This window comes from Hemicordylus capensis, chromosome 5 (assembly GCF_027244095.1).
Source record: "Hemicordylus capensis ecotype Gifberg chromosome 5, rHemCap1.1.pri, whole genome shotgun sequence".
In the NCBI taxonomy this organism is placed as follows: domain Eukaryota; kingdom Metazoa; phylum Chordata; class Lepidosauria; order Squamata; family Cordylidae; genus Hemicordylus; species Hemicordylus capensis.
The window spans coordinates 171,374,150-171,394,981 of NC_069661.1; the positions used below are offsets into that span (position 1 = coordinate 171,374,150).

The 20,832-nt window shown below is 44.5% G+C and overlaps 1 protein-coding gene across 2 annotated transcripts in view; it reads left to right on the forward strand.

Annotated features, from left to right (window-relative positions):
* The window catches only part of CTTNBP2 (cortactin binding protein 2), a 140,873-nt gene extending 129,816 nt beyond the window's left edge, over positions 1-11,057 (forward strand). Inside the window, exons 21-22 of one of the 2 annotated variants that reach the window (XR_008308141.1) lie at positions 332-439; positions 8,727-8,767. Coding sequence is in view for 1 of the 2 variants with exons in the window: in XM_053253762.1 (XP_053109737.1) it covers positions 332-439; positions 8,727-8,888 (270 nt within the window). In the remaining variant the exon portion in view is untranslated. Of the gene's footprint in view, positions 1-331; positions 440-8,726 lie in introns of both variants that reach the window. The other variant, XM_053253762.1, reaches the window with a different exon arrangement.
* Positions 11,058-20,832: the final 9,775 nt, after the last annotated feature.

The following is a 20,832-nucleotide window of genomic DNA, read 5'->3' on the forward strand; positions in this document are numbered from 1 at the left end:
AAACTGGAGCTATATGTTGCAGACATCACATGGAGATTTCTGGAAGCACCCTTTGTGTGGTGCCTCTCTGTGCAGAAACTAAATTACATGGAGCAACTCACCATGCAAATAAGCACTATCCTGTGGAAACCTTTCATATTTGGTGACAAGGAGTTGCTAGCCAGAAGCTGATTCTAGTAGTCTGCACGTGGCTTCCACAGTGAATAGCCTGGTCCTTAGAAGCACACTTTTCAACTCAGAAAATCTTTGTAATAACTGCAGATTTGCTGGAGTAGATTAATAACACTGACTTTTCTCTCACCTCCATGCTCCCCTCCCAAATCTTATACAGATTGTAGATTCAAAGGATGAGTTGATGATGATGATGATAAGTGCCTCTCAGAAGGATCCTGTGCTTTCAGCAAATATCATTAATGCAAATACACCAGCATCACAGCAGGTATGTTACAGCCTACAGTGCATGTGATACCTGCGTGTACAGATGCCTGCCTGTATTCTGATCCTGTATGTGTTCAGATCCTGTATCTGCAGGCATGGAACGGGTGCAATCCTGGGCAGGTCTGGGCCACCCTCTCTATTATTACGGTTCCAGAAACTGCAGTTATGGCAACTTCTGTGTTCAGACATAACACTGCCACTGAAAAACCTCAGGTTATGGTGGTGAAACTCACTACAAACCAAAAGTTCAAATTGGAGTTTGGCAAGGCAAACCGCAGCTCACTTTTGCCACAAAAGTGTGATTGCACCCATTCAGACGTTCACAAATTCAAACCTCTGCCCCATTTAACTGCAGTTTCATGTTACATGCGAATGCGGCCAGCGTTTGACATTGTCTCTGAATCCAGCCCTGCCCTCAAACTGTGATTTGTTTGGGGACAACAAGCCAGGATCTGAAACTCTGGCTTGCAAACTATTTTGTGCTGACTGTTGATTTGTGTTGTGTCTAAATTAATAGACCACTATAAACTATAAGAGACCCCTATAAAGCATTGCACTGCTTCAAGAAGTTGCTGCTCCATAGAGACAGGAGTGAACGTCAAGAAGCTGAGTCCTGAGCAGAAAGGGAAATAAGACAAGCAGTTAGGGCAAAACCTGCAATCCTATACCCACTTTTCTGGGAGTATGCTCCATTGAATTCAATGCGGCACAATCCATTTGGGGCAACTGCCCTCTCTTGCCCCCTCTGGATGCCCATGACTCACAAAGAAACATTTCAGTGTAAACCAGTCAACAAATCTTGCTTATCAAAGAAGATACTAAGGAAGCATCCTTTTTAAAAAGAAAGTTTTACTTAGGAATGGGTGCATTTGCATGTAGTGTGGAAATGGAGTTGAAGGTGCCAGAGTTTGTCCTACTGTTACATGTGAATGCATGCAACTCCAGTTCCGCACAGCAACTGACCGGAGGTTCTCTTTTCAAAACTCCAGTCGGAACCCTTGGGCTGCAGTGAGTTTCATTGCTGCAACCTGAGGTTAGACTCAGCCTGCATTGCATCCAAATTCAGAACCGCAGGCTGCGTCCCCTTCAAATGGAGTAGAGGAAGGAAGCTCCTCCCTCAACTCTAGCTGTGATTGGCTGTGCAGGCTGTCATTCATTGAAGAAGGAAGCTCACACAGACAGTTCCCCCTCCTCTCTGCAGTCTCGCTGACTACAGAGAGAGTGCTCTCCATGAGGTCCAAATTTTAGACAGGAGAGCAGGAGGGGGCACTGCAATGGACCCGTGGTTCCGCGTTATGTGTTAATGCAGCCACTGTGTGTTAGCAAACCTGTGTCCATGTAAAGAGATGTGCATTATGTCCTCTGTCAATGTAACTGACAGATTGGAGCCAGCGTGGTGTAGCGGTTAGAGTGCTGGACTAGGACCAGGGAGACCCAAGTTCAAATCCCCGTTCGGCCATGATACTAGCTGGGTGACTCTGGGCCAGTCACGTCTCTCTCAGCCTAACCTACCCCACAGGGTGGTTGTGATGAGAAACCTAAGTATGTTGTATGCTGCTCTGGGCTTCTTGGAGGAAGAGTGGGATATAAATGCAAATAATAATAATAAAATAATAATAACTGTTTATTTTCTGATCTATAAATGTTTCTTAACTATATTCACAATGGGAATTAGTGCTTCATCAGTTCCTTACTATAAGTCAGTATTATCTCTGTTTTACTGTAGGGAAACTGAGGCTGAGGTCCTGTTCACGTAAACTTGAGAGTAACTCCCACTGAATCCACTGGGACTTATTTTTAGTTAAAGATGCATAGGATGGAGCTGCACAGCTGAAAGTGGCTAAGTCAATAAATGACTGTGGCAATCTGGACTCAGGTCACTCAGGTCTTAATCCAAAATTCAGTACATATGGGAAAATAATTGGTTTTGCTTTGATTGCACACACAGTAAATTAGAAGCATATTCATTCATGTATTTGCCATCTCTCTTTGTGTTTAGTAGGCACAAATTAAACCATCTGAAGAAGCTACATATATAATCTGAGACTAATTTCTTGAAATAAGGGGCAACCTAGCATTACTTGACTACATGTTATCATATATCTATTAGTGGCTTGCCTATAATAACTAACATGATAATCAGATGAAGTAATTCCTCTGGGTAAAAAGTTCTTGACTCACAGCTTGAAATGAGCCTCATGTCTATGGGGAGCTGCCAAAAAACAGAACTGTGGTGAAAAAAAGAATGCCCATTCTGAGGAATAAAAATAGAGGAAGTCGGACTAGTCAAACCTCCGATATGTGCTTTGGCTTCAGACCCTAATGAGCATGCCCAGATACAGTGAACTCTCCAGATGGCTGCAGTTGCCATGGAAACTAGAAAGCACTGAGGAAGCATCTAGCTAAAACAGAACCTAGAAGGCGGGTTTGGGGAAGTGACAATTGGGACTGTATGTTGCTGAAGGCTCCCCCCACTCCTGCCCCACCCCACCCCCACACACTTCCTTATTTCCTTCTGTCCTTCCTTTCTGGCTGTGAAGTAGGAAAAAGGGGAGTTACTTGAAAGGATATCAGCAGAACAACTGGAAGTTGATACAAACATTGGAACAAACTGAGAGCAATTTGAGGAGAATAGCATCTCTGAAGGGGCCCAAAGGGATGCCTGTATGTTTTCTGACATAGGACAAATAACTTTGGAAGCAATCTAAATTGGGGATACAGCACTTGGTTAATGCTTTCACCACCAGTGTCACAGCCCCAGACTTTTGGCCCTCTCTGCAGCTGCTTTTCCATTGTGTGTGTGTGTGGGGGGGGGAAGCGTACAGCAGATCCAATCATAGATCTTTGGCTGCCTTATCTCATTTGGTCCTGAGGAGAAAGTCTTTCAGGAAGGAGAGGAAGAGTGAAGAGAATCGTTGGGATAGAATCAGGAGAACAGAGCAGTTTCCAGACCTTTTTAGAGCATGGAGGCAATTCACATGAAATAAAAATATTTTCAGTGATATTCCACAGGGTGTGTGTGTGTGTGTGAGAGAGAGAGAGGGGGGGGGAGAATATAAAGGTGCTAACTCTTTCCATCACTAAAGGGAATATTCCTTTTATATTATTATTCGATCTAAAACTGGTTTATAATCTATTATACACGTGAATGAACTGGTCATGGGGCAGGTATGGGAGATTTCAAAGCATCTCCCCAGATCTCTGGTGATGGAGACTGTAGTGGGCCCAAAGAGTATCAAAATTATTATGACATTTGCACAATAAAATGAAAGCTGACATTTGGTTTACACATAGTCTAGCGCAGGCCTGCACAACTCAAATAACCTGGTGGGCCGAAACTGACCGTGACTTGGTTCATGGGGGCAATACTGTGAAGGCAATACTGAGCTTGATAGACCAGTGGTCTGACTCAGTATATGGCAGCTTCCTATGTTCCTATACTTAAAGACACCGGGACACTAACGTATTCAGTTTGTTCCAGTGGAGCTTAGTCATACCTTAGATGGAGTGGGGCTTCCTCCCCCCCCCCTTTTTTGAGGTGTCTGTGTAAAATCTTGCAAGTGTGCACCAAATAATATATAAAGTGTAAATGCCACTAACATGATTCCAAACAAGAACTCCCCTTGATGATGATGTCATCATCAAAGGGTCTCTAGGACTGGTTGCAGCTTCCTGTTGAGTGTACACGTGGGGCAAACTCAGGTTCTCTGTCACGTAATGTGTGAAACGAATGGCCCTTAGTAGACGTGGCTTAAGGTCACCCAGTGAGCTGCACACCGGCCTCTCCAAACCCAACTCTGTGCGCTGCATCACAGCAGATCAAGAATTATGGCCTCGTAAAGCCCCCTCCCAGCTGCATAATAGTCTGAGCACCTCGTGGGCCGCCGAGCGGCCGCTGTTGCTTTTCTCCACTGGGGGAGGAGGACGGGAAGGATCTGTCCTTCCCACCCACTTTGGCAAACACTTGCCTAGTTTTTGCCACGCCACAGAAGTCTCTCGCAGGGCGCCTCCTTCTCCGAAGCGGGCTAGGGCGCAGCAAGTTCGACGTGGATCCGCCGCCCGCTGCTGCCCAGGCCTTGGGCTCCGTGCAGGCGGCCTGTTGTCCGCCCGCCCATCCGCCCGCCCGCCTTCTCTCCCTTCCCTCTCTGTTCTGCCCCCTCCCGCTGGGCTGAGGCTCGCCCGGGGCTCGCCGGGTGGCGTGCTCGCAGTGCGCAGTGCCTCTGCAGCGACAGCAGCAGCGGGAGGAGCAGGCGGCTCGCTCGGGGCTGAAGCAGGCTGGGCAGCAGCAACAGCAACGAGAACGGCGGCAGCGGCAAGAGCAAAAGCGGCTCCTCCCCCCCCCCCCGTTCTCCCCTTCGGACTCCCGCGGGCAGGATGGTGGCCTCACGGAACCAGGTTCGCAGCAGGGAGAGGCACGGAGAATGGCCCAGTGGGCCAAGAAAAAAGGCCTCGCGGGCTGCATGCGGCCCGCGGGCCGTATCTTGTGCAGGCCTGGTCTAGTGCATCCTGGTTAACTTCAAAAATTGGACATTTCTCTCCTTTGACACTGGATAGCAGGAGGGGCTAATTGCCAGTAGCAGCTAGGGATATCTTTCTGCTAAATTTGTTCATAAAGAGCACATGAGCTACCTTCAGTAACATAGTCATTTTAATCTTTGCCATAGAATTGCAGTAACATGGCTACTATATACTGCAAGTAAAAGCAATGTACAGGACACAGGGGTGTGCTGTGTACTGAGGAGCCTTTCTGAAGTGTTTTTATATTGTTTTATAGCCTCATTATATTTTATATTAGTTTATGACAGCTTTATAAGTTCTGGCAGTAACTACATGGTACTACAGTACTGCCTTTTACTGAGTTAGATTAAAATTAGTTCTAGAGTGAGAACAACAGTGAAGGAATGATACGAGAAGCTAGACCAGGTATGCCTTGCCTTTTCAGTTATGTACACCTTCAGCATAAATGTTAGCAATTTCTTTCCAAAGTCAGATGCTTTTACTTTGTCCAGAACATTACCCAATTTCACAGAAATCCCGGGTGGTGCGGGTGGTTAAAAGCATTCATCTTTCCCTGTGAAGGTCATGCATTTAGTAGCAAGTTTCTGTACCCAAATTAGAAAGCGGCAGGCTGGCTTTTAAAGAGTCAAAAATACAGAAAGCAGATGGCTGTACACTCAAATGCCTGGGGCTTTTCCATCTTGCTGTTCAATGCAGTCTCTGTCAAGGTAAGGAGAAGAAAAAAATGAGGGGAAGAAAAGATACACATTTAAAAAGAGAAATAGGAATATTATGTTCATCTTTGCTGAGCATCAAGAAAGAAGATATTTAAAATGGAATCAATTAGGAATTGACAGGAGGAGTGTGACTCTGTAGATCATTTTGGATCTCTCGGTGGCTTTCAGTACCATCATCCATGATATCCTTCTGGGGTGCCTGAAGGGGTTGGGAGTGGGAGGCACTACTTTGTAGTGGTTCCACTCCTACCTCTCGAGTAGGTTCCAGATAGTGTCACTTGGAGACAGTTGTTTTTCAAAACAAGAGTTCTGGTATGGAGTCCCACAAGGCTCCATACTGTCTCCAATGCTATTTAACATCTACATGAAATGGCTGAGAAAGATCATCAAGATAATTTGGTGCAGGGTGTTATCAATATGCTGATGACACCCAAATCTATTTCTCTATGTCAACTTCATCAGGAAATGGCCCAACTTCCCTAAATGTCTTCCTGGAGATAGTAATGGGCGGGATGGGGGAGAACAAACTGAGGCTGAATCCAAGCAAGACAGCGGTAATTATGGGAGGTTGAGACTTAGGAAGTGGTTTAGATCTGCCTGCTCTGGGTGGGGTTGCACTCCCCCTTAAAGAGCAGATACATAGTCTGGGAGTACTTCTGGACCCAAACTTCTCCCTGATTTCTCAGGTTGAGGCAGTGGCCAGGAGTGCTTTTTATCAGCTTTGGCTGATATTCCAGCTACGTCCATTTCTGGAAGATAAACGAACTTAAAACAATGGTGCATATGCTTGTAACATCTGGTCTTGACTACTGCAATGCTCTCTATGTTGGGCTGCCTTTGTATGTAGTTCAGAAACTGCAGTTAGTACAGAATGCAGCAGCCAGGTTAGTCTCTGGGGTTGCCCAAAGAGATCACATTGCACCATTTCAAAAGAACTACACTGGCTGCCAATACTTTTCTGGCCAAAATACAAAGTGCTGGTTATTTCCTATAAAGCCTTGAATGGCTTAGTTCTGAGGTATTTAAGAGAACGCCTTCTTCTTCATCAACCCCGATGCCTATTAAGATCATCTGGGGAGTTCTGGTTGCAGGTGCCACCGGTTTGGTTGGTGGTGACTAGAAACCAGGCCTTTTCTAGAGTTGCCCTGGGACTTGCTTCCTGATGAAATTAGTGTTTCCCCTTCTCTAAACGTTTTTAAAAAGGACCTGAAAACATACTTGTTTAGCCTGGCTTTTAGTTTATGGTTTTAAAGCTTCGGGTTTTAGAGTTTTTATTTGTATTTTAAATTATTTGAATCATATTAATGTTTTAATGGTTATTTTTAGTTTGTGAATCTCCCAAGAACTTTTTGTATGGGGTAGTATAGAAATGTATTAAATAAATAAATAATGTAATGTAATGTAATGTAATGGGCAGGGGTAGAGGGATGGAATCAATTTAATCTAAAAAGTCACTCAGGCAACTGTTCTCTGTAGCTGTGAAGCTCTTCTGTTTTCATCCAAAAAATATATTGCAAATGTACCAGCCACACTCTTTTGAGTCATGGATCTGTGGATCATTCTTAATGACACACCTGTAGAGCAGGAAGCACCCCATGAAACATAATTTATTCCAACCCCTCTGAACAGAAATCCAGTTAACATGCAAAACTCAACACAAAACTGAAATGCAATTTGTTTTCCTGCATGACCAGTCCATCTCTCTAAAAAGCTGTTTGGGAGTGGTAGAACCATGATCCTTTTCTTCCCTGCTTCAGGTAGACATAGGAGAGCTTTAATTCGTTTAGGTAGCTAGACCATTTCAAATATCCAACTGTACTCCAGTAAATGTTGCTTATTCAGGTTCAGAGGGAGGCTAGGCTGAGGGTTTTGGAGTAACATGAACATTTCAGTGTGGGGGAACATATGATGTTTTTGTAATAGGGTTGATTGTATAGTAAGAGAAGAACAAAGGAAGTGGGTTGGGTTTAATAAAATTTAGATTGTGATTCTACATATCTTGTTTGTTTAGCACCTTATACAACTTTAGTTGTGTAAAATTCACACTGAGCCCTCAGAACAGGATGGCATCTAAAATGGAACAAATCACCATTACGGCTGGCTTGATAAACTCTCATACAATCCTAAGGTTGATTAACTCATTATAAGAAACACATGTGTGCTGCACAAAATGGCAGCTCAATCCCCCTCCATAATGTGTAGCTTGGTTTGACTTGTGTTTTGGTGTCATCAAAGATCCCGGTTTCCCTTTCATAGCATTCCTGGTGCTAGCAGTAATGGAGAAATTCAGCATAAAGAGACCAGGACATCGAGTAAATGGAGCTGGCCTTGACAGAAAGGGAGAGGAGGACACTTGACATAGGGCTGCCACTATGTTTTTTGTAATATATAAAGGCTGCCCTGGCCTAGGCTGCTCATGTGGAGTGTTCAGTGGTGGGATCCACGCAGATCCTGGCACTCCTGCCCAACCCAATTTCTAAGCCCAGCTTTTAAGCCGGCTGCTGGGATCATGTGAGAGCTTGGCTGCTTGCAGACCTAGAGTGCCTGTATCATGGGGGTATCCCCCAATGCACCACACTCATCACACAGTGCCTTGTGGGATACCCGGGGGTCAGGGCGCAGCATCCCAGCCTCTGGAGATCCAAGCAGTGCAGATTGTGTGGGTGTGTGGCAGCCCTGAAGAGGAGGCACACCATCATGGATCATGCCCCGGTGTGAGGGTCGTGTGAATACCCGTATAGTTTCACCTGGAGTATACCAGCCTCCGGTTCCCTGTGGCCAATTTTCTTACATTTTGGTGAAGCACAGAAATCTGAAGATATCAGAGAAAGGCCAGTGCTGAGATCCAGAGACGTAACCTGTATGAACAAAGCAGAACTTCCCACTGTTTGCTGTAGTCAAGTAGAATGTCCCATGCTCCCGCTGAATGCATCTCTCATGGACAGCCACAGGAGCTCTACGTGAGCTCAGGGCCCCGGATCACAGAGTTTAGCAATTGTGCTTCCATCAGAAGTGGATGCAAGCATTCAATGGAATATGTTATTCTTTTCACAGGATGTGAATCCTGGGATCCATCCTCTCAGCAGCAGTCAGACTGTGGAATGCAGCAACCATAAATCAAAAACTGAGTCTTTCAAGAGTGGTGTTTCAAGAGTGAAATCTTTCCTTCCTGTACCCAGAAGTAAAGTCAGCCAGTCTTCTCAAAACACTAAATGAAGCAGCAGCAACAGCAGCAGCAATACAAGGCAAATAGAGGCAGTGAGTGACTCTAAAGAAGAAATTTGGAATGTGCACAAAAAAATACAACTTGAAAAATATGAATAAATATACTGCTTACTGTTCATTTCCCCCTTGTAGTCTTCACACACTCTCAGCTATCTGTCTGGGAAAATAAATTTATTCAAAAGTGTAAATAATTTTTAAATTGTTTTCTCAGTTTTAATGTATGTATGGGACCACAGTTTAATTTCTATGTAAATAACCTGTTTATAATGAAAATATTAGATTATATTGAATTGAACTTTAGTAGTGGAAAGTGATAGCTTCATAAATGATTTTCTAATCCAAAAATGTTTTATTGTTTAATTATATTCAGGGGTATCGCCACAGGAAATGTGTGTGCATGTGTGTGTAAATAGATATTTATATATACATATATAGATATATATAGACATTGCCTTGATCCAGAGATACCTGTGTACAAAGAGCTAGCACCATATGTAATGCTTTGGTGGAGATACTTCTGCATATGCATTCCCTTACATATTCAGAGAATCAGTCGCATCTCCACTCTGCTAATCTATGGGATTCCCATACAGTGGCTCCTCTGTGGGTTTCTGCATGGAGAAAACATAGCTCTGGATCTGCTATGGTTTCCTGCATCTGATGGAATCTTACAGGGTGTTGCACATGTGAAAACATTATTCTATGTGTGTAACATCCCTACTGCTGAAGAAGAGGATCGCTGGATCAGGGCAATAAACTTTATATAGTTATATGATAAGTTTCCTGTGTTATATTTCATACATTGGGTTGCACAATTCTGTACAGCACTGGCTTAAATCTAATGTATATGTGTTTTCAAGGCAAAAAAAAGTTTCTAAGTTCACTTTCTGAAAAGTGAATGGAATGTGGCAATAATGGGAAGGACTGGGAATATGGCCCAGTTACTTTCAGTTATAAACTGCATTAAATATGTCATTTGCCCATATTACTGGGTAGTTTGGTTTATTTCTTGTCCCTCTGAAGCTCTTTTGTTGCTTCAGTTTGCATTTCCGACTGCTGTAGAATTATAATTTGTGCAGACTTTGCTTTTAAGTTTAAAAGAACTGCAAAGCCATCATAATAAGCAATCTGGTTATTTGTCCCATATCTTTTTTTATAATGAAAAAACATAATCTCTCATTATATAAATTATTGTATATGCTATAAACCTTTCCCCCATTTTCTTATTTTTGACAAATGTTGGGAATTTATGGCATCTTGCATTAAAAGATATGTCTTTGTAAAGGGACAACACAAGATTAACGCACAGTTATCAGGAGAAAAAGCAGCAGCAATAACTTAGGGGAGGGAGGGACACAAATAATTCTCCCATTTGTGATTTCTGTTTGCAATAATGTTTTTTTCACCTGAGAAGTGCTTATTTCTCCCATTCTGCATTCTTTGCCCTCACCAGCATTCATGGTAAACACAGATGTTCACCTTACTCTTGGTGCCAATGCCCTGTCTTAACCTTTCTTCAATGAATATACACAATGACTTACATACTGTGCAGTGCCCTGCCAGTCTAAGAGAGGGGTGCACATACTGCGTCTGGGCCACTGAACAGCCCGTCCTTGCTGCTTGCAAACGTGGGCCTGTTTTGTGCCTCCTAAGGGGTGCATGATTGCTGCTGTGTCAATACAGCCTTTGGGAATAATGGAAGCAGAGATGCACCTAGGTAATTTTGCGGCCTGGATCTAGCAGCCTTTGGAGGCCCCCACTCCCACCCAGAACAGATTAAAGAGGATTTGGGGGGCCCAGGGGCTGTGGAGACCCTGGACATTGGCCTAGAAGTCCAGGGGTAAGAGTGCCTCTAAATGGAAGATACACTTCTTAGGAGGCACAAGACCACCCAGCCCACGTTTGCAAGTAGTGAGGATGGGCTGTTCACTGGCTCCCCTCTTAGATCTTCAGGGCACTGTGCAGTATGTAAGCCACTTAAGAACAAACTTAATCGTCACCTAGCAAATTAGTGGGTGTAAGTTCTGACAATGGTTGTGAAGCTATTCAATCCAACATCTTTGGGAAAGAGTTTGTAAAAGTAAAACCAGCAGTTACGTTAAATGTTCTCGTGGAAATTCACCGGTCATTATCATGCCAATAAAACCATTTTGTACTGCACTTTCTGCAAATACGTTTGTTTCTGTCTTATGTGTACATTTGGTTTTCTGCCTATTCTGTGTGTCCATGTGCTGCATGATGCAAATAATGTTTGCTATAATTTTGCTTTCTTTGGAGAAGAGGGGAAGCAAGCTTTTAGGTCTCATTGTTGAGAAAGTGAAACTTAGTCATGGTTCCCAGAAGCTGTGGAGTGGACAATTCCTAGCCATTGTGTCTGTGTTCCTATCCTAAGGCCTTCTCATAACCAAGGCTCCCCTTCTTGTCTACATTTAGCCACCTAAGTCCTCACTAGGATACTTAGATTCTGTGAAAACTAAAATATAGAACCTGGAGGAAAACATGTATATCATATTTTTTGCCGGTGTGAATGGTTCCCTCAATAATACTTGGTTATTCATAAATGCAGAAACTGGAGCTTGGGGATAGCAAGTTCACTCTATACTGAGCTCTGTGTATGTAAAAAGGATTAGGTCATTGGAGGGTTAATGTATTAGATATGTTATGAAAATGGCCAGTGCGCATGCGTGGCGGCTTCCAAAGTGGCTGCTGCCAGAGCAAAGAGGCCCAGAACAGGCCATTTTGAGACCAGGGGGAGGCTGGCGGAAGGAAGGACTACCCTGGACACCTTCCCCACGGCCATGGCAGTGGCCCCCAGAGGAGGTGAATGCTTAAAAAAGAATTTTAACATGTTTGAACCCCCATATCAGCCTTGAGCTAGCCAGTGGGGCGGTTCAGCTCAACCTCAAGCCAAACTGGGCCCAGTCCAGCTCGAAGGTGAGATCTCGAGCCATACCAGTTCGATGGTGAACAGGTTCAAGGTCGAACCGGTACGCACATCCCCAGATTGAATACAGTTAGCAGTTTTCATGAGTGCATTTGTATGAGCTGTTGGCCATAACAAATGTAATTTTACTATGCTTTATCTTATCCTCAGTATTGGTAAGGAGACTAGCACTGTTCATTAGATTACTGCAGGTTGTCAGCAGCACTTGCCAGCTAAGAGACATGCTGAGGAATGTTTGGTACCAGAGTTCAGAAGACAAAACCAAAAACCCATGTTGCTTTTAGTAGTAGATGAGCATGTAGCCGTGCTGTTTCATTCCAGTGTGGGTGTACACATGTCCTGGGAAAGAGAAGAAGACAGAGAGTTGCTGGTAATAGTGATGCTGCACGATATTATAATAATAAGGCATGGCACTACTGCTCGTCCTCAGTACTGGATCACTCAGACCCAAACAGAACTGGCACGACCACTAGCCTACATTATAAGTTTAATCACAGGTATATGTGCTTAACCCTACTATGCATCACCACACTGTCTGCTTCGAACAACACGCTGAAAAGAGTCCAATTATGGATGCACAATTAATAGAACGGTCTTGTCCTGAAAGACGACATTGTTGGTAGATCTCTTAACTTCAAACATCAAAGTGCCTAAGAATCATAGAGTGGATCCTTTAGGCTATCTAGTCAGCCTCCTGCTTGATAAAGGAAATACATAGACAGACCATCATCAACATGTGGTGATCTTCCTGCAGACCTGAGCAAGGGAGAGTCCACCATACTCCTAGGAATCTGGTTCCATTGTTGAACTGTCAGGACCCACAGTGTTTCCTCTGGGTGTTCTCTGTCATTCACACAATTGGTCTTTGCGACGTAGTGAAGACAGGGTAGAAGGGAGGCGGAGCTTAAGAGGGATTAGAGAGCTTGGAAGAGTTCCTGGTCCTGCCTTCACTAGATCATGAAGCCCAATTGTGTGAATGGACAGATGAGTACCAGAAGAACCCCAGTTATAGGTAAGCAACCTGATGTTACTTTTACTCTTACAACTATTCCCCCATCATTAACATTTGACATTGATGTTGACAGTGGCACACCTATAACTACTGCCCCAAAGTGTCTACCCTCATTTGGATTTGTTCTCACAATCTTATCCTTTCAGTTCCCTGATTCTTTCCCACTTTTCAGCTCCATCTACATCCTCAGTATCATAGCATCAGTCTGTAGTCAATCTTAGAGCAGGGTCATGCAGCACAGGGTGGGTTCTGCTGTGGCAAGATGTTATTGGCCCTGTTTACACAATTGTTTGAATTTAGGTTTAATGTGAATTACTGACATTCACATGACTGGACCAGTTTGCACAATTGCAATGCTAGCTGGAGAAACTGCCAGCTAACACCCAGAGAAATGATTGCATGCGAGTGGAAAAGCCACTACCAGTGATCATTTGTGAGGGCGATGTTAGCTTTGGTGGTGCTGCCAACTGATCTTCGGTGGTGGTGCCAACCTCTCCAGTGATCTAGGATCTGAAGGATGGTGACCACAGTCAGCTGGCAGGGCCACCTAACTAACATTCTCATTTGCACATGATCGCTGGCAGAGGTTTTTCTGCTTCGTTTCAGTTGTTTCATGGGAATTTATTCATAGTCGTTTCATGGGAATGTGCCCAACTTCTGGATGTTAGCTGGCAGCTCCTTTGACCAGAATTGTGACTGTGAGAATTGGCCAACAGTGTGAAGCCATGTCAAGGTGTTTTATGGCCCAAGATGAATGAGATTCCTGTCTTGGAAATCTCTAACTCTTAGCATGAAACAATCACACTAATGTTGATAATCCACATGAAACCTAGATTCAAATTATTGCGTGAATCCCAGCAGTCTTATCACTTTTGCTTCTTACCAAATGTCTTTATGACAAACTTTATCCTTGTTATAAAGTTGTGTTATTTACATTTTGATCTTGTCTGATTGCTTCTTCCTCCTCCTACCACCATCACCATGAGTGTCTTTTATCTCATCTCTCATTTGTTTGTTTCACTAAGAAGAATTTCATGAGCTGGCAGGGGGAGAGGAAAGCAGCAGCGCTGGTGAACAGGCAGGTGAAGTGGGAAACAAAACAGAGTGTGTGGGTGGGGGAGAAAATTGTGGTGGTGAGAAAATGGCAGGGCGAGGGGGAGAAAACGGCAGGTGGGGGAAGAAAATGACAGTGGCAGGCGGGTAAGAAATTGGTGGCAGGCGGGGCCGGGGGGGGGGGGGGGAGATGTTCTGCGCTCAGCCCAGCTAGTTATTATTGAGCTGCGATTTTAACTTGCTTTTCTTACTTCTGAGTTAGACAAACCATTCTGTGGGACACGAACATAAGAAGCTGCCATATACTTGGTCAGACCATTGGTTCATCTAACTCAGTATTATAAATACACAGACTGGCAGAGGCTTCTCCAAGGATGAGGTGCAATGAGGCTGAAGTTAGTTAACTTTTCTTGAGAGGTGTAGTGAGTTGCTGTGTTCTCACAAAAATTCTTCAGTGCCTTCAGTTCATTAGTCTTGATTCCCCACTTCCACATTACCATTATTTGCTGACACACTGCACAACATCATATGTGCAGGAGCACTATTGCACCGTTATGCAACTGATGGTCAATGGAAATTGCTGTCTATTGCAAAACTGCATTTGCTCAATTCTTGCATTTAGTGCAAACGCTTGGCTCTTGTGGGTCTGTGCAAATATAACATTGCAACATACACATAACATTGAATTGTATGTCAGCCATTATTTAATCTATATATATAATTCGCTTACGGACGACGGAGTTACGGACGACCGAGGACTACGTCCAGTGGCGTCCAGAGCCGTGCGGATGCCTGAAGCCATTGCCTTGGGAAGGGAGGGGCAGAGAGCTAGGGAGGCAGGCGGAATCGGCAGACTCAGGAGACAGAAGAAGAAAGGAGGAAAGGCAGAGGGGAAAGGAGGAACCATTGCCTGGGGAGGGAGCAGCAGCAAGGGAATGTGGGAATGTGGGAATCGGCAGACTCAGGATGGAACAGAAAGGAAAGGAAAGGAAAGGAAAGGTGGAGAAAAATGACCACAGAGAGGGGGCGGCGGGCAGGTAAACAACAGAAGGACAGAACGTAGAACCAAATGAAGCCAAATGAAGTCCAAAATCACTGTGAGGTAAGCGGCCGTTAAAAACCGTTGGGACTGTGAGGACGCGCTGCTGACCTTCCCGTCCAAAAAGAAAAAACCCAAACCCAGTGCCATTGTTCCCCCTGCAAAAAAACACCAGCCAGTCTTCCACACCCCACACCACCAAAAAACAAAAAACCTTCAGTCACCCCTTCACTAACAAACAAACAAACAAACAAACAAACAAACAAACAAACCATGAAGGGACAGCACGGGCCAGCCACTGGCAGCCCCCACAAAAACCCTCAGACAGTCTTCCTGACCCCCCATGCAAAAAAGGGAACTGTGAGGGGAGACAGAGTGAGCGAGAGGCACGGGGGGGGGAGAGACAGAGAGAGCAAGAGAGGCGCAAGGGGAAGAGAGAGAGAGATAGCGAGAGAGGCCGTGGGGGAAGACAGAGCAAGCGAGAGAGGCACGGGGGGAGATAGTAAGCAAGAGAGGCACGGTGGGAGAGACAGAGTGAGAGAGCTGTGCGGTGGCAGCAGGCAAGAGAGCTTTGGGGGAGGGACAGAGTGAGTGAGAGAGCTGTGGGTGGGGGGAGAGTGGGGAACAGGGTGCAATGCACAGCTACAAAGGGAGGACCAGCCAAACAAATTCTCCCAACTAAACCCAAAAAGGAAGTAAACTACCGCACAGATGCTCTGTGCAGGTTCAGCTAGTTAGTATTTAATTCTTATGCTGCTTTTCCTTTTTTAAAAAAGTGTAGACAAGATAAAATGCATGCACTGATAAAGCACACACGCCAAAAATCCATCCATGATGTGACTGTATGCATGACTGCATCAAGATTATTTTTGCATGGTGTTTTATCCTTGCACATGTGCACCTTCCTCCCTTGGTAGAAGTGAGCAAAGATGCAAATGAACTGAAGAGACTTAAAGCTTTGCAAATTGCATGCTCCAATTCTGGATTTAATTTTAGAGTTTTTCCTAGTTTAACAGGAATTCTGGAGGTCTGGTACATAGGATTTATGTACAGTTTGGGCCCGGGATACCTGAGGGACCGCTTGCTCCTAAGGGTTACTGCCTGCTTGATGAAGTCATCTGAGGGGGCTCTGCTCTGGGTGCCAACAATGAGGGAGGCTAGGTTGTTGTGCATGCAGGACAGGGCCTTCTTTGTTGCTGCCCCCAGACTCTGGAATGCTCTCCCAGTGGCAATTTGCTCCTCAGTCTCCATCACAGCTTTTAGAAAGAGTGTAAAATCTTGGCTTTTTGCATTTATTTGATTCTCTGCCGCTGCTCTTTGTACTCTGTATTGCTTTGATGCTTTTGTTTTAAATTTTTAAAATCAGATTTTTAAAATATTTTTCACTTAATATTTTAATTGTCTCTTTTTTACCATCTTGTGTTTAAATTTTTGCTGTAAACTGCCTTGGGATTGTTTTAATGAAAGGCGGTATATAAATTTAACAATAAATAAATAAATAAATAAATAAATAAATAGGGCAGAATGAAACAAATAACAGAATAGAATGGGAGAAATCTTCTCATCATTAAAGTTGCCAGAGTCATCTAAAAGTCTTCTGACAGCCTGACGTTTCCCACAATTCTTGATAAAATGTCCTGGCATACCCAGTGCCAAGTCGCTTCTTATATTTCTTTTAAGAAATTCAAGAGTCTCCTCCCCATTGCCCTCTAAGAGGCTGGGTGTTTTCCAAAAGAACCAGGTTTTCCAAACAGAGGTGATATCTTGCAGTTTGATTGCAGAGACCTGCCAGTGACTGGTGGTTTTTGGAAAACCTGGCTTTTCCGCCAGTCTTCTGGCCTTCCTGCTTTTCACCCTTAGCTGGACCAGCATCAGCCACTAGTGTTCCTGGCCAGACAAGCTTATGTGCCGACTGCCTGCTCTTTGTTCTTGTCCCTTCCTGTCATCTTTGCCGTGAAACCTGGTGCTTGGTAACAGCTTGTGAAGACGACTTTTTCCTCTGACAGTTTCATGGCGATACCCATGGGATTTCCTTTCAAGTTTTCTTCTTGCTTGATCCTGACTAGCCAGCTTCCATCTCTTCAGCACATGCACACACGCACGCACGCTCTGCCACCTGTCCATCTTGTTCTGCCCCATTCCTTGATACTGCAAACAGAAGACAAACAAAAGGCAGAGGTGATGCTCTTTTGATGCTCCCTCGTTTCCGGGCAGGCTGCAGTTGCTACTTAGTACATGCACATTCTCTGAAAATGGGAAGATTATGTTGTGAGCCAAGCCTGCTTTGTATACTAGATATGCTCCGGAGCTAACATAGGAAATTCGGCTTGTTTCACCAGTGTCACTAAGTGACCAGTTCTTTATACGGTGATCATGTATGTTCTGGGCTCGAAGGTAGAAAGAAACCAAACAGACTTACATAATTCAATGGGCTATATTGAGTATAAAAGATGGTTAGAGCAACAGCATCAATCTAACTAAGCAGACAACAAAACAATCAATTTTAGCAAAAGCAAGGCAGGGTTCCTAACTATCATCTGGGTGTTGATATCTGTCATCTCATCTCAGTAATTACTTCAAACTAGCAAGAGATAGAGCAACTGGAAAGGAGAAAGGGGAGGGAGTTGTTTTGAGGGAGGAAAGGGCAGGGTGTCAGGGTTAGTAAAGGGGATGGAAGTGGGAGGCAAAGTCTGGTTCTTGAAAGAGGCATTTTAACAGGTCTTCTGGAACAGCATAGGAACATAGGACCACAGAAAGCTGCCATATTCTGAGTCAGACCATTGGTCCATCTAGCTCAGTGTTGTCTACACAGACAGGCAGTGGCTTCTCCAATGTTGCAGGCAGGAATCTCTCTCAGCCCTATCTTGGGGAAGCCAGGGAGGGAACTTGAAACCTGCTCTTCCTAGAGCAGCTCCATCCCTTAAAGGGAATATCTTACAGTGCTCACACATCAAGTCTCCCATTCATATGCAACCAGGGTGGACCCTGCTTAGCTAAGGGGACAAGTCATGTTTGCTACCAGAAGACCAGCTCTCCTCCCACAAGTGTGCACAGCTTGGCTCCGATGCTTGGGAGTGAAGTTCGGACAAGGTTTCAGATGAAGAGTCAATGCTACGAGTCACAGACAGAGATAACCCCTGATTCCTCACTCCGTGGCAGAGAATCACCAAGCAGTCTCTTGTTTGCAAGCCAAGGGCCTCAGACAGCAGGTGCTTGGGATTTGCACATGAGCAAATATTGCTTGTTAGGCAAAAACTGCTGACCTCTGTATGGAGAACTGACTTTTAAAATAGTTGTTCCATCATTTGATCTCAACACAGAGTTTATTCCAAATATCAGCATCCTTCCTGGATCTAAAATGGCGTCAATTACTGTTATCCTGTCTCATGATATCAGTCCAGGTTAGCAAGATATCAGCATCCTTCCTGAATCTCAAAGTATTAATTGCTCTTGACAATGTCTATTTGTCTGGAGAAACTGAGGGCCATCTCCTGTGTGTCCCCAATTTTGGTTGTCAGGATGTGCTCTTGACATTCCCGAAACAAATCTGCATGGCTGAGCTTTCCAAATGGGCATCTTCTCTTGTCCACAGCCTTCCGGACACCTTGTCTCCAACAATGTTAAAAGTCAAAAGAAGGAAGCCGAAAGGGACCACCTTGCTGGGGGAGACAGCAATTAAATCATTTCTTGAGTAAATCTAGTAACAGCAAGAGGATATATGTGTGAGACTAGTCAATGCTTCTGATTAAAATATTGCAGGTTACATCAACATTGCAAATAACTTTTCAGACAGGATAATCTCCTGTCTTCCTAAAGCAAAGCGCCAACAAGTTGGCTTGTTTCTTATAGCAATGGCCGGGTCACACAGAGCTCTCCTCTGTGATTTGACTATAGTCAAAGTTGTTTCCCCCAGAATTTAGGCATTAATTGATTTCTTCATGAAGTAGAATCAGACGCAGGCCTTGATTTCACATAAAGCTTTGTAAAGCCAGCTTCAAAGAGAATTGTTCCAGGCAAGGATATTGCCTGATAGTGAGTTTTGTGTAGGTAAAAACCCAGCATCGCTTGCCTACAAACACTTTTGTGCCTCTGTCTGGTTTGCATTTCATGCATTGGGACTAACAGGGCACCAAGAAAAATGGTCCTGCTCTGCAGCACCACCTAGTGACAATAAGGCAAATGGTTAGGGAAGCAAATCCTCCTTGAAGAATATGCCCTACTACAGAATAGCTGCAAGTTGATATAATGGATGTTGATGTGCAGAATGCTTGGGTGGTATTACACTCACAAGTTGGCAGGAAGCGGAGGACCAGCTTGATCTTTCCAAACTGAACTGTACCATACAACAGAGAAGAAGTACCCAGAACACTGGGATGCCTCTCACAGCCACAAGCTGAGTAGGAGGCACAGCGTCCCATTAAGTTCCCGCCCTGTGCATGCTCCCGGGAAATGGCCATGTGTTGGCAAAAATCAAGATGGGAAGAGAGAGAAGTGATTGTGTGTTTGCCACAATCAGTCAAGTTGGGGATGGCGATCTCACAGCATGTACTCCACACTGTATCAAGGGTGGAGGGAAAGCGGGTCCCGCCCCCCCCCATCCTACCCAGATCACAGCTAGCACTCGGTCACTTCTCCCTCCTCCTATCTCAGTTTTCTTGCCTGACGCACAACCTTTTCATGGGAACACACTCAGGGCTTGGCGCCTGAGTGGAGGCTGTTGCTACCTAGCCCTTTCATTTTATTGACATATTATTTTATTGTTAGATTTATATCCCATCTTTAATAAAATTATCCCAATACTAGCTCTGTTCAGGCATTATGTAACCGTAAACAGCATACAGTTCCCCTACCAACCGGCAAGAGCTGTCCTCCATGCCAATGTTGTAGGTACATAATGCCAACGATTCACCCCCACGGAACAAATGCCATTCCTGGGCAGAGTTCCTCCCTGTGATTAGGAACTCCGACATTTCTAATCACGAGCAGGCTCTAGCTCCAAGTACAGAGTTTGTCTCATCAGACAAATGCTGCACTCATAGTTAGTGGGGTGCAGAGTTCCTTAGTGTCCCCCCGCCCCCCGCTTGTGCTCTATACATACACCTGCAAATGGAGGCCTCTTTTACTTTGTCCACCAGAGGGGTCTAATGAAAAGGAATGCATGATGTAGATGCTCCAAGTCTGCATTCCCTGTGGACAAAATCTTAAAATGCACTACTTTGCAGACAGCCGGGAAAGAAAGAGAAAGATGCCAGTGACCATTGCTGAATATGCTGCACCTTTATTAAGACAACAGAAATCTAGCAACCTAAGACCAGTGTGGAGGAGGTATCCGTAATTTCTTATTAAAAGTTACAAATGCATGTTGGCAATGATTACTAGCTGCAATGTACCTGGCACTAATTCTTATATTGCTAATTATTCTGTAGCCACACCATCAGTTGGGGTGTCGCTATAATTGAGCAAATGGGTTCAAAGAACCCAGGGCCTCCAGGCTCCTGAGGGCCCCCTCCCAGACTCCTGGGGGCCCTCAGCTCGTCCCCTCCCTATTCTCTTCATTATCTCCCTCATTTGGAGGGGCCGACAGGGAGAGGGTGACCACAGGCCCCCCTCTCCCCTAGTTATGCCCCTGAGTTATTGGGAGATATACTGCGCAGAAACGTGGAGGTTCCATTTTGTTAAAAGCGCTTGATGTTCCATGAATTTTTCTTAATGATTTGTCTCAATTTTATAATAGGTAAGTGGAATTGCCCCACTTTAGTTAGTTATGTTTAATTCTGGCAAACCACCTTCTGCTAAACAGCAGAATACAATCCTATCCATGTTTACCAAGATAATAAAGATGAAGTGGCTTAGACATCCTAAAGTGCTGTAAAATTGTAGAGGCAAC